At 44.5% G+C, this 19,740-nt stretch overlaps 1 protein-coding gene across 4 annotated transcripts in view; it reads left to right on the plus strand.

The window, feature by feature from the left end:
* TCF12 (transcription factor 12) overlaps positions 1–19,740 on the plus strand; it is a 1,980,472-nt gene that overhangs the window by 1,933,608 nt on the left and 27,124 nt on the right. For all 4 annotated transcript variants that reach the window (XM_044078972.1, XM_044078971.1, XM_044078973.1 and 1 more), the window contains one exon: positions 5,060–5,292. In XM_044078972.1, the coding sequence (XP_043934907.1) occupies positions 5,060–5,292 (233 nt within the window). The remainder of the gene's footprint in view (positions 1–5,059; positions 5,293–19,740) is intronic.

Genomic DNA, 19,740 nt, shown 5'->3' on the forward strand with positions numbered 1-19,740 from the left:
GTCCAATGTTCGTACTGGGGCTCTCAGATGTTCGTGTTTTACTGTTGCAGTCATCACATTTGGATTATCCTGCCAGGGTTAGCTCTCAGTAGGCCCGAATACCAGAGGCTTAGTATTTCTGTGTCGGTTGCTGTCGCTCCAGGACTGACGTCAGGTCGTCAGTGGTATAAAATCAGGCAGCTGATGCCATTACATCAGTCTTTCTTGCCAAGGAGCCTGAAGCAGAAGCAGTTCGCATGAGTGCCGGTCAGCCGCTACCAGAGTTTTCATTTCCGAATTGAAGTTGAAGTCTTCTAAAGCTAAGTACCCCATTGGGAATCCTTTTTTCTTGCTCTAACCAATGTCAGAAAAAGTTAACAATTGTCTCGCCTGTGGAAAGCAAATACCTCACTGAGACTTCCATTCTTACTGCGTCACCTCTTTAGGCCCAGACCACGATGTTCCCCGCTGTCGCTTTTGTGCTTTGCTCAACGCCAGAACTATACGTCGTTGGGCCCTTATTGTAGCTGGATATTTTTGCTCTCAGTGCTCGAATTCTGACATGGCTTCAGTAAGCCATCCAACTACCGATCTTCCGAAAAAAACGTAAGGGTAAACACAGAGACAGACCACACAGGTCCAAAACTGCCGACGACGCTTCCACTAAGCTAGTAGTCAGTTCTCTGGTCCTCAGTGAGGTGCTTTTGCAGCCCCTGATTCTCGCTTTTGTGGAATTGCAGGCCACTACCGAGACCCTTTTGGAGTCCAGTATGCCGCGCGATTCATCTTCGACTAAGGATTCTGCAAATGTGTCTGTCTTGGATGGGTCCAAAGCCACTGAGCAGGCACCAGCTTCTGAGGAAGTACTTCACACTACCGACACTTGACACAGACCGACTACTTCTTTCATGTCTTCAGTTCCTTCTAAAACTACCTATTTTCTAAGGCCCAGATTACGAACTATACCCAAAAAACAGATGACCCAAGCTCGGGCACCTGCTTCCTTGCCTCAATCTCAAATGCTTAAAATGGCAGACCACCTTGTTATGCTTATTAAGGGAAGCCAGGCTACCCCTTCCAAAAGAAAGAGACTTGTCCCCAGTAGTTTCATTTGAACAGGAGTCGGACGACTCTGATGCATCTGAATATGAAGATGTGCAACCCCTGTCTGCTTATGAGGATTTTGATGCAGAGGAATCCATTTAGTCTGCCTCTCCACCCGAGGATTTTTAATTTGGGGAAACCCTTCATACTTTAAGGGAGCGTTTGCAATGGGAATGTCAAGACTATCCTCGGTCAAAAAAGAGACTCGGGGAATTCTTGGGTTTACCACAGCACAGACCTGTGGCCATTCCTCCTGTCCTGGATGTTGTGGATGCTGTTTTTATGGATTCCAGTTTGACTCCTGACACCCTTCCTCCTGCTCCCAGGAAACCTGACCAGTATTAGAGTCCCTTGCTCTCACAAATTTCTTTTCAAAAATCCTGCTGCTGACCCAGAGGTAATCTCTCAAGGACCTAAAGGAATTAAATCAACTTCAACTAAGAATCCCACCCCCTCAGATTGGGATTCCTGAGCTATAGACAGACGGGGTAAAAAAAGTATACACCTCTGCTGCTCTTGCTACTAGAGCATTAAAGTGTCAGTTCCACATGCTGAAATATCAGTAGCATACCATGGAATTACTCAAACAAAAAATATCTTCCTTTCCTGTTTGTGCAGAATATAAAGAATTAAAAGAGCTAATGCATTCTGCAAGTCAAGTAACTAAGCACGCCTTGCAATGTGGCTTTGATGCCCTAGAAGCATCTTGCAGGGCAGCAGTCACTGGTTCTGTCCTTAGAAGGCAAGCTTGGCTTAAGGAACAGACCTTGCTAGACCACGTCAAATCCAAATTATTGGACGCACCATTGAACAAAGACAACTTATTTGGCACCAAGGCAGAAGAGGTCTTAAACTGGTGAAAGAATACCAGGCTAACGCCAAAATAAGAAACAACTCCGCTTTATTTACTTAAACGCACAAAATAAAAACGTTTTTCGTCCTGCTGAATAGCAGAACAACTTCAGAAATTCAGCGTTTCATTGAATTCAAACGTTTTATAACCTTTCAACCTATTGGCGCCAAAATCCACAATACAATTACTATACATTTAAAGCTGTATTACTTCCATAAAATTACTTCTGTAAAATTACCTAAAATTAAATAAAATAGTTTTAACATGAATCAACTTTGGCTTTAGAAAATAAAAAAATTGAAACATTCATAAATATTTACCATTACTAATCCCTTAAAAACTACATATTATGACCAAATTATACATTTATATTGTATTATATTTTACATGACCTCTGTATTATTATCAGAAATACCTTATATTTGCCATAATTAGCAGCTTTAATTAATACAGCTATATTCATATAAAATTTGACTGCATGCAATGTAAATGAATATGATTATAATGAAATTATTGTTCCGTTTTAGTTATTCCTTAAGATTCAATATACACCGTATCCAAAATTACCACTATGATTAATATGTATATATTTTATAATTTAAACTGAATTTAAAAAATAACAGTAATACCATTAATCCTCCTATACTCCATCCATTACATCATCAATAAGTGTATAGGAATCATTAATCCCTTCTAACAGTCTTTCACTCAGGACTAACCCATCTTTCATGCCTAAAGTGGTGTCCAGTATGGCTTGCAACAAATCCATACATTTGCCCACCTTTTTTCCTAACCCACAAAACAAGGGGGGAAGGATTCTGCACTCTCTAGATGTGCACAGACAGCTCGGATTCTCTCTGGACAGGACTAAATCTTTTAGAAAAACTGATCAATTTTTAGTCAACTTCGCAGTAGGAGCAGAGGGCAAGGCTATATCCAAACCGTCTCCAAATGGATAGCACACTGCATCCATTTCTGCTACAGACCGCATGGGAAACCACCCCCAAAGGGGGTCAGGACACATTCCACCAGAGCAACCTCCACCTCTGCAGCCTTTCTCAGAGGGGTCCTCACCAGGGACATCCTGGAGGCTGCAACATGGACATCTGTTCATATCTTCACCAAACATTACCACCTGCCTATCTCCTCCAAATCCAGGGCAGGCTTTGTCACCGCAGTCTTGCAGGGCCTACTAGCCAGCCCTAACTCTTCTTGACTGCCTCCATCCTTTTCTTCAGCTTTGGGAATCAACCCAAGTGTGAGGACTGCAACAGTGAAACACGAAGAACATAGTACAGTTGTGTACACTTACCATAAATGTAGATGTTCGAATGTATTCACTGTTGCAGTCCTGGTTTCCCTTCCTCCATCCCCCTTGTCTCTCTCTCTTCCTCTCCCCTTACAGGGATTTTTTGTTATTTACTTTCTACTGGTGATGTTCTTCCACCATAACCTAGCTCCCTATTTGGGGAGCTCCTGACAAGGCAAGAAAAACTGATGTAATGGTGTCGGCCGCCTGATTTTATACCGCTGACAACCTGACGTCAGTCCTGGAGTGACAGCAACCGACACAGAAATACTAAGCCTCTGGTATTCGGGCCGACTGAGGGCTACCCCTGGCAGGATAACGCAAATGTGATGACTGCAACAGTGAATACACACTAACATCTGCATTTATGGTAAGTGTGCACAATTGTACTTTCAGGATGGTACATCCAGGCATCACCTTTATGTCCTACGTTAAGCGAGGAGCATACACAGTGACATACAGTGTACCTTAAAGCAACCTAAAGGGTTTGGTATACTAGCCGGATATTGGGCCGCCCTTGGCAAGGGATCCCTAGTGTAACGAATATTGTAACAGTGAAAAGAGGGATATCTACTGTTATGGTAAGATTTTACTCAACTGTACTTTCTTGGATGCCTGTGTGGATTCTCTCTCCACCAGACATTCTTGCAGTCCATTGCATGTGTCCACAAATGTGTCTTAACAGTTTTTCTAGATCCATGGAGTAAATGGACCCTGCAGTTTTTTGGATATGCTGAGACCTTGCATCTCTCGGACATCTTGTACATGAATATCACTGCACCTGTTCTTTTGTTGTGGTCACTAGTGAGAAGTGTTTACCACTAGATAGAAAGGCAGGAGCTAGTCATTTATCGCCTTAGCTGTGTATGCAAGTGGTAAAATTAAGGTTTGTATGCTCCTGTTTTCGTATGGTTCTTTTGACATTGCATGTCATGCCCTTTCACACTTGTAGTTCTTACAGATAAACTGCCCATTACTGATGGCCAAGTTATAAATTATACTTTTTTTTTTAATTTAAACTATACTGGCATTTAACCCTGATTTTGATCCAGTTAGGAACACTTAATTTCTCTTCTCTTGTGTTGAAAAGTGATGTCTGCACTTCCACAAAATTAGCATTAGAACTGAGGAAAATGTTTTATAGCCCTTCTTTTTCCGTACCCCACAGCAATGATGGAGAGCTCATAGTTGAGGCCATATGCAGTGGGTTGCGCATGTTAAAGAAGGCTTTACTGCTCAAGTGTTCTCTGGTGAGAGCAGTGCTTTAAGATGAGGCAGTGTGATTGAGATGTACTTTAATATCCAGAGTTGTACCCCACACACACACACACACACACACACACACAAAGTCAGGGGCTGATGATTTTCACCCCAGTTTGAGAATGTATATTTTTATGTCAGGTGGGGTAGCATATCATGTAACTTAAAGGCAAGGCTGCTGTAAAAGTGAAATGCATTCAGAATGTTTAATATTTTACTACTGAAAAATATCAAGTCACATAAGCAGATCAGTCTAGATAACTGTAGAATTAGAAATCTAAAAAAAGTGAACCACTTGTTTTAAGATTTCTTATTCTACAGTTATTTAGACTTTTACTTGTTTCACTGGTTATCTGTTGCTTTTTGCCTTTAAATTCCAATTTCATAGAAAGAGCTCCGACTTATTTCTAAGTATATTTTATTCATTTAAGCGCAGGTTATTTTACAGACTGTATCATTAAATGATAACCACTCGGTACGTCATTGTAGTTTATTTATGCTCAGGTCATGAATACTGTGTGTTGAAATGTGTCTTGTGTGCTTACTCATAAAAGCAGTACAAATGAAGATGAGGATCTAAATCCCGAACAGAAGCTAGAAAGAGAACGAGAAAGACGAATGGCAAATAATGCCCGAGAGCGTTTACGTGTGCGAGACATTAATGAAGCATTCAAGGAACTTGGTCGTATGTGTCAGCTTCATCTAAAGAGTGAGAAACCACAGACAAAGCTGCTTATCCTTCACCAGGCAGTAGCAGTTATTCTCAGCTTGGAACAGCAAGTTCGAGGTCAGTATGTGTCCCCCATCTAGATGGGCCAATCTTAGTCTGTTATCAGTGGCTAAGCTTTTACTTGAATGTCTGAAGAGTTTTGGTATTGACAGTTTATGTAGCAGTTGCAATGCAAAGGCTGAATATAGAAATTTAATGTCTTGCATCAAAAGACCATTTACAGTAGGTATAGCACATGGGTGTTTCTGACTTCTGTTGAAAATCAAACTCTGACATGGGTGAATGCATGCTCCTTAAGTGGTTGAGTGGTATCCTTGTATGAGTGCTAAGAATAGTACAGCTTGTCAGCATTGAAGAAAAAGCAAAGGCACTAACTAACAGCAGTAGAGGGAGCCCAGTGGAGGGGGCAAGCTAGATGGCTTAACTAGAGATTACCTTATTCATTTAATGCTCTAACTGTAAAGGAAGCCAGCCTGTTTAGGCATAAGCAGTGTTTTCTTTAAGAAGTCCACTACATTCCCTGTGGCCTGCAATTATTTGCCAATGCTTTCCTTCAGGTAGAGGGGTCATCGTCCTGCTTTTTGTCCTCATAACCGGCTTGAGGTTGAGCAGAGAGGTGACAGAACCCCCCCCCCCCTGCTGTTTTGAAAAGAGAGTACGAGATTGTGTGGGGGAGGGTGACTTTCACCTCTTGTATGCCTTGGAGTGTAACAGAGAGCTTGTCTTACTGCTGTATGTAAGAAAACAAATGTCTCATGAAGCATGAGAAGAAAGGGCCTTTGAGTTCCCTGGATGTTTTTCTGTGTTTGAACAGTCTCCATCTAGTTCATTTCTCCTCCATGAAAATGTGATCACTTGCTGGTTAGAATTAAATTGTGTAACATCACAGTTCCTTTTTGTACCAGTTTTTGGGTCTTTAGCCTTACCCACACACCATACTCCTTTTTGACAGCGTTGGCCGAGAAAATGCAAAAGAGCACCATTTAGCAGTTAACTGGCATCTGAAGTCTTCCCTGCCACATATTTTCCACTTGCATGCCACACGTTTAGTCTTCCCTGCCACATATTTTCCACTTGCATGCCACACTTTTAGTCTTCCCTGCCACATATTTTCCACTTGCATGCCACACGTTTAGTCTTCCCTGCCACATATTTTCCACTTGCATGCCACACTTTTAGTCTAGGCTTTTGGCCTCATGTTTTTCTTGCTGTATACCTCCAACTTGCATTCTCAGCCATTGTCTGGTTTGGTGTCTGTCAGGTGCTTTGCTTCTGCTACCCTCCCATCCATATGATGCCATTGAGGTTGGTCGTGTAAGAGGGGAGATGTTTGGCATTATGGCTGTGGTGATGAAGTCTCCCATCATCTGTCATTCTGTGAGAACCATATTTCTGTCTTTATCATCTTGAAAGACTGTTTGGATTCCATCCTTATTTGTAAAGGAGTTGGACAACCTAAGGTCAGCCCTACTAAAATAGAAGCTGTGGATGGTTCATGCTACCTTTACATATGCCATTCCTATACTATTTGCATATGAAAGTAATTACCCAAGTTAAACTTCCCCTTCCTTCTGTGGATTTGGTGATGGTTGAGCAAGCAGATGGTTACCACTTCTGAACCACTGCGATCATCTGTATTGGAACTCTCGGATAAGCATCTTACATGCTTGCATCAAATCCAGAATCCTGCAACCAGGATTTTAACTAGATCTAGATTTTGTCACATCATTGCTGTCCTGAAAGATCTCGACTTGACTACCTTTTGTGGCTGAATCATATTTAACTCTCAACACCTAGGTGGTATGGAGTGTTACACCTCTAGCAGCTTACACACATTGCGTTCCAGAGCCTTTTAGGAAAAATAAACTTAAAAAAATAAGATAAACAAATGTAAATGTTATGAAAAATAAAAGCTATTAAAACTATGCAAATAACAATTTTATCAGTAAGAAGTGTTTATAGTAATCAGTCGGTGCATTCAGTCTTTCTGTAAATACCATAATGTATGAACATGTGCACACAAAACCCCAAGTTATATTTTTCCAGACTTTCACAAATTGATATATTGTTGGCGCATTTTTGGTAACCCAACATAAGCTTTCACATGACAAGAAATTGCTGTATAAGTGCATGTTTATTTAGGTAGTTAAATATAAAAACACGTTTAATTGTATGATTGGCAGTACAAATAATACTGGAGGTCTGTCAGTGTGGGAGTTACAGTGCAAATATCACAGTTTTCTTCCAACATTTAAGGTTTCAGAGTTACAGTGCAAATATCAGACAGTTTTCTTCAACATTTAAGGTTTCACCTAATTTCATGCAACAATTTGTAAGTCACTTGGTTTTTGAAGTGTTAAGTACATATGGAAGTGTATATTTTCATAATTAGCGATGAACAACTTGAAATATTTTCAGTATATAGTAATGTAAACCCAAATTTTCATTGAATTGTCCTTCCTCCCACATTGGTGATTCACACTGTACACCTCAGTAAAATGTAGGTATCCCAGTTATGAAATTCTAAACACAAGTGTGAAAATATGAATAATATGTGGCAAACAAATTATTTTTTCATTATAGGATATCCTAGCTAACAACCTTCATTTAATTTTATTAATTTCTTGCTCTTGCTAATACTGCCTATTATTAGCTGGTAAGTCACTTAGTTATAGAGACACCAAAAAAGGTGGTATGAGTTTTAACTGGAAGTATACAAAAAAAGGCATGTTAGGCTTGAGCAAGTTGAGGTTTTCTGTCTGCTTACCAAGCCCTGCATTCTTGATTCTCTCTCCTTAAAATTGCTGGTAGCCTCATCTGCCCCTCTATGTCCATTCAGGTCATTGACCTGAACGGCTGCTAGTTGTTTCCAGAACCATGCTTGAAACTTCTGGTAGAATTGCTCAATTCTGTGGAATCATAAGGTGGCTGAGACACAGGATTCTTTAAGAAGGTCTTTCCATTACCTCCTTTATAAGGAGGGTTTACTTTACATCTCAGGTAAATGTTTATGCAGTCACTTTGACAAAATATTGTGCTACTGTTCTCTGTATTTATTTTAGCTCGTGCTGTATTGTTTTGTTTGTATTTCAAATTATCTGTTGCTGGTATGTGTCTGTTTTAGCTGTAAAGCACTTGTTTTTAGACAGCTAAAAAGTAAATCCTGGGAAAGAAGCAGTACTTTGCCCTTCCCTTCTGATTCTTTGATTGGCACCTAACCTGATGGGGTGAGATGCTTATACTGTTGACTACTTGGGATTTTGAATAAATAATGTATAATTCCAGTACTGCCACAAATTTATGTGGGGTATGGTCAGAGATTGTCACTGACAGTATTTGAGGGACAGTTGGTCTTAGGAACTTGTACAATGCTGCCTTGAGTAGTAGCCAGCACTTTCCATACCCAAGTAAGCTTTACACTGACCAGCTGCAGAACAGATTTATAATCAGTGGCTTACAGTTCTACAAAATACTAGTTGACAGAGGTCATATAGCAATACAGTTGTGTTTGCCATCATGTATGCTTCAAGATAAAATATTCTGATACCTTGTATGTAGCATGGTTTTGGAATTATTAATGCAAATATGACCAGGCAATATTTGACACCTAGAGAAGCAGTAGGAGGTAACTGCAGAAATGCCTGCATACGTCAATCTGCTGTAATGAGTTAAGATGGTTCTTATAGCAAATTCCATCCCCCTAACACACACATGCATACACACCAAGGGGCTTAACTTTCATTGGAATTAGAAGTTTGAATCTAAACATTTTTATTCTTTATTTTAAACTAAATTGCTGTGAACATAAAAAAAACCTCCAGTCCAGGTAAAGTAGTGCATCCTTAAGGAGTAACATTCTAAGCGCTGATCTTTTTGCAAGTTTGAAACTAGTCATACTTTGAACAGCTTTGCTGCATTTCTGTTAAAAGCCATTACATAGTTTGTGCGGTTGTTTTTATTACATAAGTTAGTGTAATATTATTTTTCCCTTCTTTCATAGTATCTTGTTTTCACAGCATTGAGAAGTGATCATCAGGTTGTGCTTTCCTGGTAAGGAACCATCCTTTGCAGACTTCAGACTCCTTACGTCCACTGTAGTGCAGCCACTTGTTCCTGTTTCTTACATGTTTCCAAACACTTGTTAACACAGGTGGAACCGTAGGGCATTTCTGTTTTGAATGTCTTAATTAGAGATGTCATGTTTGCAACTATATGTTTGAGCCCTTCTGTTCCGGGAAGTGAAACTTTTTTGTTTTTTTAACAAAACCTCCATCTCTTAAAAAAAAAAAAAAAAAAAAAAAAGTCTTCCAGTCTGATTTTATTTGATACTGTAATCTTGCAGTTATGTAGTAGTACTGTACCTGAATAAGCTGGATAGGGGAAGCTATGAGGCAGAAGAATTTCAAGGGTATTGAGGGCAAATGGAGCCAGCGCCACCTGAGCACAAGGTGTTTAGAGTGCAATCATAAAGTGTAGATCTGAAGTAGGAAGACTTCATTCGTCTGCAACCTGTGGGTATCGGATCCGACCTCGGATCCTCAAAAGCTTAGGATCCGAGCACCTAGCACCTCCCTCATACCCATAACCCCTTGCCACGCCCTGACTGACCCCAGATTTCGTTTGCCGCTTTTCAAGAAGCAACGGAATTCTTGAGCTCCTGGTGTGGTTTTTGAGATAAGTGGTTTTCTGACAGGAAAATTGTTAAAATTCTCATTTTTTGTTTAAAAAATAGTTAGTGTTGTGTGTGGTTAAGGCTTTCCCTCCCTCTTTAGATAAATTTCCCGGGTCTTTCGTAGTTTTGTGCGTGCCTGTGTGTGTATAGGCCTGAGGTGGTATGTCTGAAGCCCCTAAGGCTGTCTTTTAAATGTACCGAGTGTGGCCATAAGCTGTCCCCAGCAGATGGCCACACTCGTCATCTTGGGGTTGAACACCTGTCTTCTGGTTGTACCATTTGTGCAGGGTTCAACCCGGCTTTAAGGGAACGGAGGTCGGTTAGTGCTGGCGGGTCTTTTACCCCAGATACTGCTTCGCCTCTGCCCTCCAGTCAGCAACTTGTTGCTGTCAGTTCTCCTCCGGCTGGGACTCAACCTCCCTTAAAAATGCTGGAGGGGAAGGATTCTAGTAGGGAGAGACAGAAGGAGAGGCACAGGGAGAAGCACCACAAGAGGAGCGAAGCTTCCAGCTCGGCTCCTCCATCTAAGCGGGCTTCCCCTGTGCCTTCTAGCTTTCCTCCTCCTCGGCTCCACTCCCTCGGTTCTCTCCTGGACCCGAGGAGGAGGCTTCCAGGAGGTCACCGAGACGGTTCTCTAGGTCCGCTTGGTGGCCTCCTCTAGATCGACCTTTTCGATGAGAAGCTGATATGGACCGGATGATGAGGAAATTCATCCAGGCCCAAATGCAAATGGGAGTGCTCCTAGCCCCCACCGGGAGGGACCCCTCTTTCCCCGTAGCTCCTTCTCCGACCCATACCACGGGTTCGGAGTTTCGGCGCCGTGCAGATTTGGATCCGGGGTGGGTCGGATCCGGATCCGTCCCCATCCTTGAGTGCTTGGTACCGGACCCGACCTCGGAGCCGAGGGCCGAGCCTCGGATCCGAGGGAGCTGGTGTGTCTTCGGCTCCGTCCAGGTCGGAGCGCACTGGTCTCGGATCCGGCGGTTTCGACTCCGATCCGCACGCCGGATCCGAGTGGGGTCGGCTCGGGCTTAGAGAAGCTGGCTCCTCGGCTTTCAACGTTATGGAAAGGGCACTGTCGAGGACCTCCGGACCCCGGTCCCTGCCACGGCTCCATCCCGCACTCCATTGCAGTTGGGCCAGGCCCCCACCAGCCGGTCCCAGGGACAGCCCGCCTCGATGTCCCAAGTGGTTCCCTTGGAACATCCATCTGCTAAAGAGTACTCCTCGGACAGCCCCGATGAAGTACCTCGGGCGCAAGTGCAAGAGGAGGCACATGGACTCCCTGAGTCCGTCACTGAAGACACGGACTTGGATGAAGGGAAGGCTCCCCAGGTCACCCCTGAGGACGTCTCATTTGGAGACATCATGGAGATGTTAAGGATCAGGGGGTGGTCTGCCCCAAGGCTTCTTCGGACGAGTCTGTGTTCTTGGAGGCATTCGAGGCGGGCCCTTCTACCTCTTGGGTGTCCCTCCTGCTGACCCCTGGTAGATCCTATATCTATCAGGGCGTGGAAGGATCCGGACACCATTGAGCCTATCCCAAAACGCCCGGACCGCATTCTTTCTCCTCCATCAGACCGCACCCACTGGAGTAAGGGTCCCCCTGTAGATGCCATGATGATGGCTGCGGCCACAAGAGGGAATTGGCCCAGGAGAGTCCCTCCGTCCATCCTCCGGGCAAGGAGTCCCGTTCGATGGATCGAATTGGGAAGCGAGTGTTTAGTTCAGCGACCTTCTCCTTGAGAGCGCTGAACTACATGGCATGTCATTAGGATGCAGCGAGATCTGATTAAAGAGTACGCTGCATCTCCCGGAGTCCATCTCGAGTGAGGATAAGCAGGTTTATTCCACCCGAATGGCCACTCTCAGATCTGTATCCAACACATCTATGTGGCTGCTGTCTCATGCTACTGAGGGAGCCGCTAGAGCCAGCGGAGCAGGCCTTGTCATGAGGCGACAGGCCTGGCTCCGCCATTGTGATTTTGCTGAGCCCTTTAAGGCGACCTTCGAATGCCCCTTCGATGGTTCTGCCTTATTTGGCAAGACTGTTAGACACTTGTCCAGAGCGAAAAGGACGGGAAGACGCTGTCTGCCGTCGGAGTCCGCTTCTCAGCTCCCCAGAGGTCCTTCTCTAAGAACCAAAAGGGACAGAAGAAGATGTGGTTCCGGAAGTCGCAGCAGTCCCAACCTGCTCCGGATAACCAGTCCTTCCGTGGCAGAGGAGGACGGGAGGTCGTCGTGCCAGAGGCAGGGGGGCTCCTGGCAATTTTGGGTCCAGAGAACCCTTCTCTGAGAGACCCACGCAGCAGCCCTGAAGGGTTGCCCGGCTGTCCGTCTCTGGAGGCAGTCGGGGGGCGGTTTTTGATGCACCTGACTTCTTGGGAGTCCATAACAACAGACAGTTGGGTGCTTCGACTCATATCCAGAGGATATTCAATACCCCTAATCAAGATCCCCAAATCTCGCAGCCTCCCAGATGTTCCACCCGACCAAAGGCGGCAGCAGCTCAAATCGAGCAGCTACTAGGAAAAAGAGCCATCCAGCGTCCCCAGATCAAGCCGGATTGGGTTTTACCCCAGGGTTCTTTTGGGGCCCAAGAAGAGGGGGGACCTTAGGCCCATTTTTGACCTTTCTCTGTTTAACCTGTCAGTAACCAAGCAAAAGTTCGGATGGTCACCCTGCAATCTATACTCCCCTGTTGAGGGAGAACGACTGGATGTGTTCCATAGACCTCAAGGATGCGTACTACCACATTCGGATGGACAGACGATCCAGGAGGTTTCTTCGCTTCGGCTGGGAGCCAGTCACTATCAGTTTAGGGTCCTCCCGTTTGGTCTCGCCTCAGCCCCGAGGGGGTTTACCAAGCTGTTAGCGGTGGGAGCGGCCCACCTGAGGCTCCAGGGATTACAGGTCTTTCCGCACCTGGACGACTGGCTCCTAACTGCATCATCAAGGCATCTTCTGTGCTCAGCCAGGGATTACTTCCTTCAACTAGCACCAAGGCTGGGCATAACGATCAACTGGGAGAAATCTTTCCTGAATCCAACTCAAATTATAGATTTCATAGGAGGAAGACTAGACACCAGATCAATGCGAGCCTTCCTCACCCCAGACCGTGTCGTCAGCCTGAGGTGTCATGTGACAGCGATCCTTCAACCGTCACCAACTGCAGCTTCGGTCCTGAGGGCCCTAGGTTCTATGGCGGCAGCTATTCCGCTTCTAATTCATGCCCGCTTACGCATGCGGGTTCTTCAATGGACCCTTCAAGTTCAGTGGTCTCCTCTTTGTTCGTCTCTAAACGCTCCGATTGCGGTCAGCAGAGCGTGCAGGGACTCCCTTCTGTGGTGGCTTCTTTCTCCGGAGCCCCTAGCAGGAAGACCCTTTGCGCTGCATTTCCCGAGCCACAGTGACCACGGACGCTTCTTGCCTCGGGTGGTGTGGGCATTCTGCGAGAAAGATTGTCCAAGGCACGTGGAATCCCACAGAGACATCATTGCATATAAATGTCCTGGAAATGAGGGCGGTGCTCCTAGCGTTGCAAGCACTTCACCACGTTCTTCCTACAGGGACTATTGCGATTCAGACAGACAACATGTCCGTAGTCTGGTATATCAACAAGCAGGGAGGAACCAGGTCTTATCCCCTTTGTCGAGAGGCCATGAGAGTCTGGGAATGGGCAATTTCCACCAAACGCTTTCTGATAGCAACGCACATTCCGGGAAAGTCCAACATCCTTGCGGACAGGCTCAGTCGCACCATCCTTTCTCCACACGAGTGGTCCCTAAACCTTCAAGTAGCGAAGAAGATTTTTGCCGTTTGGGGGCAACCCTGTTGCAATCTTTTGCTTCTCCCTCAAACGCCAAATGCGACAATTTCTTCGCTCTACTTCCCCCACCAGGGGAGTTCCCGAGGGATGCTCTGGTGCATGCTTGGCCTCCCGGTCTCCTTTATGCTTACCCTCCACTTCCTCTGATGCAGAGGTTTCTGCAGAAAGCCAACAGTTTGGGGAGCAGAATGATTCTCATTGCCCCATTCTGGCCTCGACAACCTTGGTTCCTATGGTCTCACAAAATCAATCCACCATGGATTCTGGATCCAATGGATCTCATCTCTCACCCTCTGGGAATGCCAGTTCCCAATCTGCGGACCCTGAAGTTGACAGCTTGGCTGCTCCAATTCCAACCTTAATTAGGACTCCCGGTATCTCTTCACCGGTCAAAGCAATTTTGGTGGCTGCTCATAAACCTTCTACCAGACAGGTTTATCGGAGTAAATGGAAGAGGTTCTCTATATGGGCAGGGCAGAGAACGGTGGATCCTTTTCAGCACCTATCTCTGCGGTGCTAGAATTTTTAACAGACCTCTTTCATCAAGGGGCCAGTTCTTCCACGATTAAAGTACAATTGGCTATATCGCATTATCACATTGGACAGGACACAGCTCCCCTTATGACAGCGAAATTATGCAAATCCTTTCTCAAGAGAGTTTTTTTATTAAGGCCTCCAGTCAAGGAGGTTGTAGGATTTGTCTTTAGTCCTGCAGGCCCTTACTGCTCCTCCCTTCGAGCCTGCAGCTTCTGCTGATTTAAAATTCCTTTCCTGGAAGACTGTCTTTCTGGTAGCTATCACTTCAGCCAGAAGGGTGTCTGAGCTTCAGGCTCTTTGTGTCAAACCGCCTTACCTTTCTTTCTTCCCTGATAGGGTGTGCCTCAGGACCAATCCATCTTTTCTTCCGAAGGTCTCTTCTGAATCAATATTAACCAGTCAATCAATTTGCCTGTTTTTTTCCCAAGTATTCAAACAAAGGGAATACAAATTGCATTCATTGGATGTTCATAGACAATTACGTTTTATATTAACAGGACAGCTGGCCACAGGAAATCAGATCAGCTGTTCGTCTCCTTTGCTAAATTTGCTCTGGGTAAAGCAGTGTCTAAAGTCACTCTGTCTAAATGGATTGCTAATTGCATATTGCAGGCATATGACACTTCAGGCAGACCTGCTCCTAAGAGGGTTACGGCTCATTCTACTAGGGCAGTTTCTTTAAGTCCCGTGTTTCGTTGGATGATATCAGCTACTTGCGCCTCATACTTTTATTTCTCATTACAAGGTGGATGTTGTTTCTAGAGGAAGAGCATCCTTTGGCTCAGCGGTGCTCGGAACATCCTTCCATGATGGCCGCCCAAGATTCAGGTAGCTAGGGACTCTGTCCCACAGGTTGCAGACGAATGAAGTCTTCCTACTTCAGATTTAGAAGTTATGTACTCACCATAACGTTTCATCTGAGTAGGTGATTTCATTCGCATCCTGACCTTTATAGGTATTTATGCTGTTTTAGTATACTGTGGTCAGTATTTGAGGCAAACTCAATCTGAGGTCAGTCAGGGCGTGGCAAGGGGTTATGGGTAAGAGGGAGGAGCTAGGAGCTCGGAGCCTAAGCTTTTGAATTGCCGGCTCGGATCCGAGGTCGGATCCGATACCCACAGGTTGCATCCGAATGAAGTCACCTACTCAGATGGAACGTTATGGTGAGTACATAACTTCTAATTCCTGTATTCTTCTTTCTGTACTGTTATTTCTGAATGCTAGTAGAGAAAGGCAGTTCAGTCCATCAGCACGTTGTGTGAGGTGTAGCAAGCCAATGGCTAGAGTTGTAAAAAATACATTTTTTTCTTCTTCTTCTGTTGAATAGAAAAAATAGTGGGAGAGAATGTTATAATGAAGAATTGAGATAGCATGGGAGGGGGGCATGGATCTGGCTTTGAGTGCCAACATAATGGAAGGACCCCCCTTCCACTGAAAAGCTGAGGAAGGGTGGTGCTAGATCGCAGACCGGCCCCACATGCTATATGAGCCAGTAACCGCTGCATGTAGTGAAACTGTTCTTGCCCCCTCTACAGAAAAGTTGGCATTTTAAGAGTGGTCACCAGTTAAGGCGTACTGCAGGTGGCTAATTTTTAATGGTAATTTGAGTGCCAGAACATGTTCATTATAAGTTATGTACTCGTCGTAACTTGGCATCTGTGTTGTCCATTTTCATTCATCCTCATTTATGGGTTTTGTATCCGACCCTCAGATCTGACTCAACTGCATATGATAGACTTTGTATCTAACTCTTGAGCTCTTTCCTTTATCCATAATGCCCCACTCCATCCCTGTTACCTCAGCTGTATTGCAAATAACAGATGATGAACAGGCATAGTCAGATAGAAAAAAAAATCTGACTCTAATCTGGAACAGTAGGTTCCAAACACAGTCATCAATAGGTCTGTCCAGAAGAAGAAAGAGGATGTAGGGTGGATAGGAGGGGAGTTGAGGAAGAATGAAAATGGACAACACAGATGTAATGTAAGGAGACTTTGCTGAAAGAGCCTGGAGTTCAGAAGTTTTTTGCCGAAGTTATAGCTACCAAGAAGGCTGTCTTCCATGATATAAATTTTAGGTCCGCTTTGTCTGAAGGTTCGAAGGGGTTTTGTGTCAAACCTTCGAGTACAACAGTAACATCCAAAGGTGGTGAGGGATCCTTTGTTGGAGGCCTTATCAGAAATATGCCTTTCAGAAAGGATTTGGACAATCTAGATGAAACTAAGGCAAATGATTTATTCCCTGTGTGGAAATTAGAAATTGCTGCCAGCTGAAGTTTAATTGCAGAGAAACTAGCACCCTCTCTGAAAGTAGACAACAAATGAAGAAAAATGAAGAATAGTCAAAATTGGTGCAGAAAAAGGATCAATGTTCTTATCTGATGCTCAAACAGAAAAGCTTTTTCACTTGCTTTAATAAACTTTTTTGGTAGAGTCCTTTTGAGAAGCTAAAATGTCACAAACTGGGGAAGAAAGCCTGGAATGTGTAACTACTGCTGAAGTGGATAAACCATGCAGTCAACTTGATGGCTTGAATGTTGGAGTGTTGAATCCCCAACTAGTGAGAGAAGCTCTTGAGTGGGTTCCAGTATCCATGGAGGATAACAAAAATATGATCATAAAAAGGGGACCATACTTGATAAGACCAGAAGGGGACAATGAAGATTACTGAGCTCTTCAGTCTGCATGCTTTCTGCAAAACTCTTGGAATCAGAGGGAGAGGAGGATAAGCATAATGGAAACCAGAGGGTCAGGCATGAAGAAGAGCATTTCTTGGTGACTCTCCCTGAGGGGGGATCATAATTAAGTACTTGCTGTACTTGTTGTTGAGGGGTGTGGCAAATAGTTCTCAGCAAGGTTGGTCCTAACTCCTGAAGATCATGTCTGCTACTGACCGAGAAACCACTTGTGTGAGGCATCAGAATTGATCTTCTTAATTTGTCTGCAAGCATGTTGGTGTTCCCCAGGATGCGTGTTGCAATAGAAAAGTAGTCTGAGATGTCCGACTCCCAAACCCTCATAGTCTTTGTACAAAGGGGGCAAGATTGGGTTCCTCCTTGCTTGATGTACCAAACTACAGATATTTTGTCAGTCTGAATTGCAGTAGTCCCCAGTAATAAAGCATCTTGAAATGCCTGCAACACTAAAAGGTCTGCTGTCATTTACATTGATATGCAACTTGGTCTCTTAGGAGTACCACCTGCCTTGGACAGTTCTTTCCAGGAAATGCACCCCCCCCCCAACCTGAGTTGAAAAGCGTCTTTGGTCACTGTGGCTGCTGGGTTTGGTAAAACAAAGCGTCTACCCAAAAAAAGATTGTCTGACTGTATCCACCAGTGAATGTGTCATTTGCAAATTGGCGTGAGTTGTACTCAAAGATATTGATGTGGAATGGACCACTGGTACAGCTAGACTCCATTGAAGAACCCACATAAAGAAGCGTGCAAGAGCATAGTACAATGGCAGCTGACATTGATACAAGTGCTTTTGAAACACTAACCTTGCTGAAGGGGAGGAATGTGCAAGGATAGCCTGAACCTTGTTTCTGATAGAAGTAATGTGGTGGAAAGGCAGATAATGCTACTTGTGTTGATGTGTTCAAAACTGCCCCTATGAACTCCAGGCCCTATACTGGTGCAAGTTTTGATTTGAAAAGATTTATCGTGATGCCCAAGATGTCACAAAGCTGGAGCAAATAATTCCCTGGCATGTAGGAGTTGATGATTGGATAGGGCAGTTAGAAGCCAGTTGTCTAGATATGGAAGCACCTGGAATCCTTTCGGCCTCAAGTGAGCTCTGACTACTGCCATGCATTTGCTAAACACCCGGGGGGCTGTGGTGAGTCCAAAGGCAGAGCTCTGAACTAGTAATGACTGGCTCTCAGCCGAAAGTGGAGATGTCTTCTGGATAGTCTGTCTATTTGGATATGATAACATGTGTCCTGGAGATCTACAGAGCATATCCAATCATCCTTGTGTAGAAAAAGCAGGATGGACTGAACCTTGAACATTTAGAACTTAGCTTTCTTCACAAATAGGTTCAATTTGCTTAGCTCCAAAATGGGTCTGAGGTCCCCTGTTTTCTCTGGCAGTAAAACAAAGCGCAAATAAGTTTCAAATACTATCTGCTTGGGAGGGACCCTCTGGATGGCTCTTTTTTTTCTAACAGCTTTTGTATTTCTTGAGCTACAGCCTCTGACTGGGTGGAATGTTGGGAATTTCTTCCCTCGACGATGACGAAGAAGGGAAAATGGTATGCAGTAACCTCTGGATATTATTCTTGGCACCCACTGATCTCTTGTAATGTATTTCAGGCATCTAAGTGCAAAGATAACCTACCCCCAGAGTTGGACAGTTGGGCAGCACTTCAGGAGTGCTGATAAGGCCTGTCTAGAAAAGAATCTCTAAAGCCTGGATTCTGCGGGCTGCCTCTGCCTCTAGGGTGAATTTCCCCCCATGCAAATCCTGGAAAGGTCCCTGAGACTTAAGAAACCACATTTTCTTACTGCCTCTGTGGTTCCTAGAGAAGGTCTGCTGAGGCATCGAAAACTTGATTCCCACAGCAGACAGGGTCGTCTCTTCTTCTTCTTTGCAGGTAAACATATCTTTCACTGATGGTCCATAGAAGGAAGTACCATCAAAAGTGGCATTAACATAAACAATGCCTTAAAGTATTCCACAAAGTCATAAAGCCACATCCAGACATGCCTCCTTTTAGTGATACCTGAACCGGCCACTCGTGAGGTGCCTTCATTTGTGTGCGAGATAAATCTCATCAAGGTGTTCAAAATAGATGAGTGGCCAGTTGAGAGCAAGTCCTTTTGAAATCCTCAGCAGACACGGATTTGAAAGTTCTTTCATCAAATCTCTCTGAAGCCTAGTAAAATGTGCCAGATAATTAAGCGACCTCAAAGCAAATGTAGCTGAGGCAAACACCCACTTTCCAAACCTGTCCATTGCTCTGGATTCCCTTGGATTCCCTGTTAGGCGGATGGGCAGAAGAGCTCTGCTGTGGCTATCTCTTTCATAGTGGCTGCTGCCGCCACTAGCATAGCATCAACTGGGACTCCTTTGCTCCAGTGGGGTTTGCATGGGTAGGGCCAAAAATTTGTTAGGGCACTTGAAAATGGGCTCAACAGTGTCCGGCTCTGTTCATGTCCTTCGGGAAATGAGATCAACAAGTTCATCCACCAAGGGGGTTACCTGGATGTAGACGAGCCAGAACCAAAAGCCTCCAAGAACACCAACTCTTCGTGGAAAATGGTTTGGGAAGACCAACCACCTTTCTGCTTTAGGATGTCTAGAACGTCTCTGAAGGAGCTGTCTTTTGTTGGTGATCTGGGGTACCCTTCTCCATCAATAGCTGTGTCTTCAGTGAAAGACTCCACAGGGAGTCTATCTCTCTCCTTGTCCTCTTCTGAGGAGCCACTTTTGTGGGATGTTCTGGAGAGGTTTTCGAAAAGAGGGGAA

Source organism: Protopterus annectens, chromosome 7.part1 (assembly GCF_019279795.1).
Source record: "Protopterus annectens isolate FY-2018-M chromosome 7.part1, PAN1.0, whole genome shotgun sequence".
NCBI classification, from domain to species: domain Eukaryota; kingdom Metazoa; phylum Chordata; order Ceratodontiformes; family Protopteridae; genus Protopterus; species Protopterus annectens.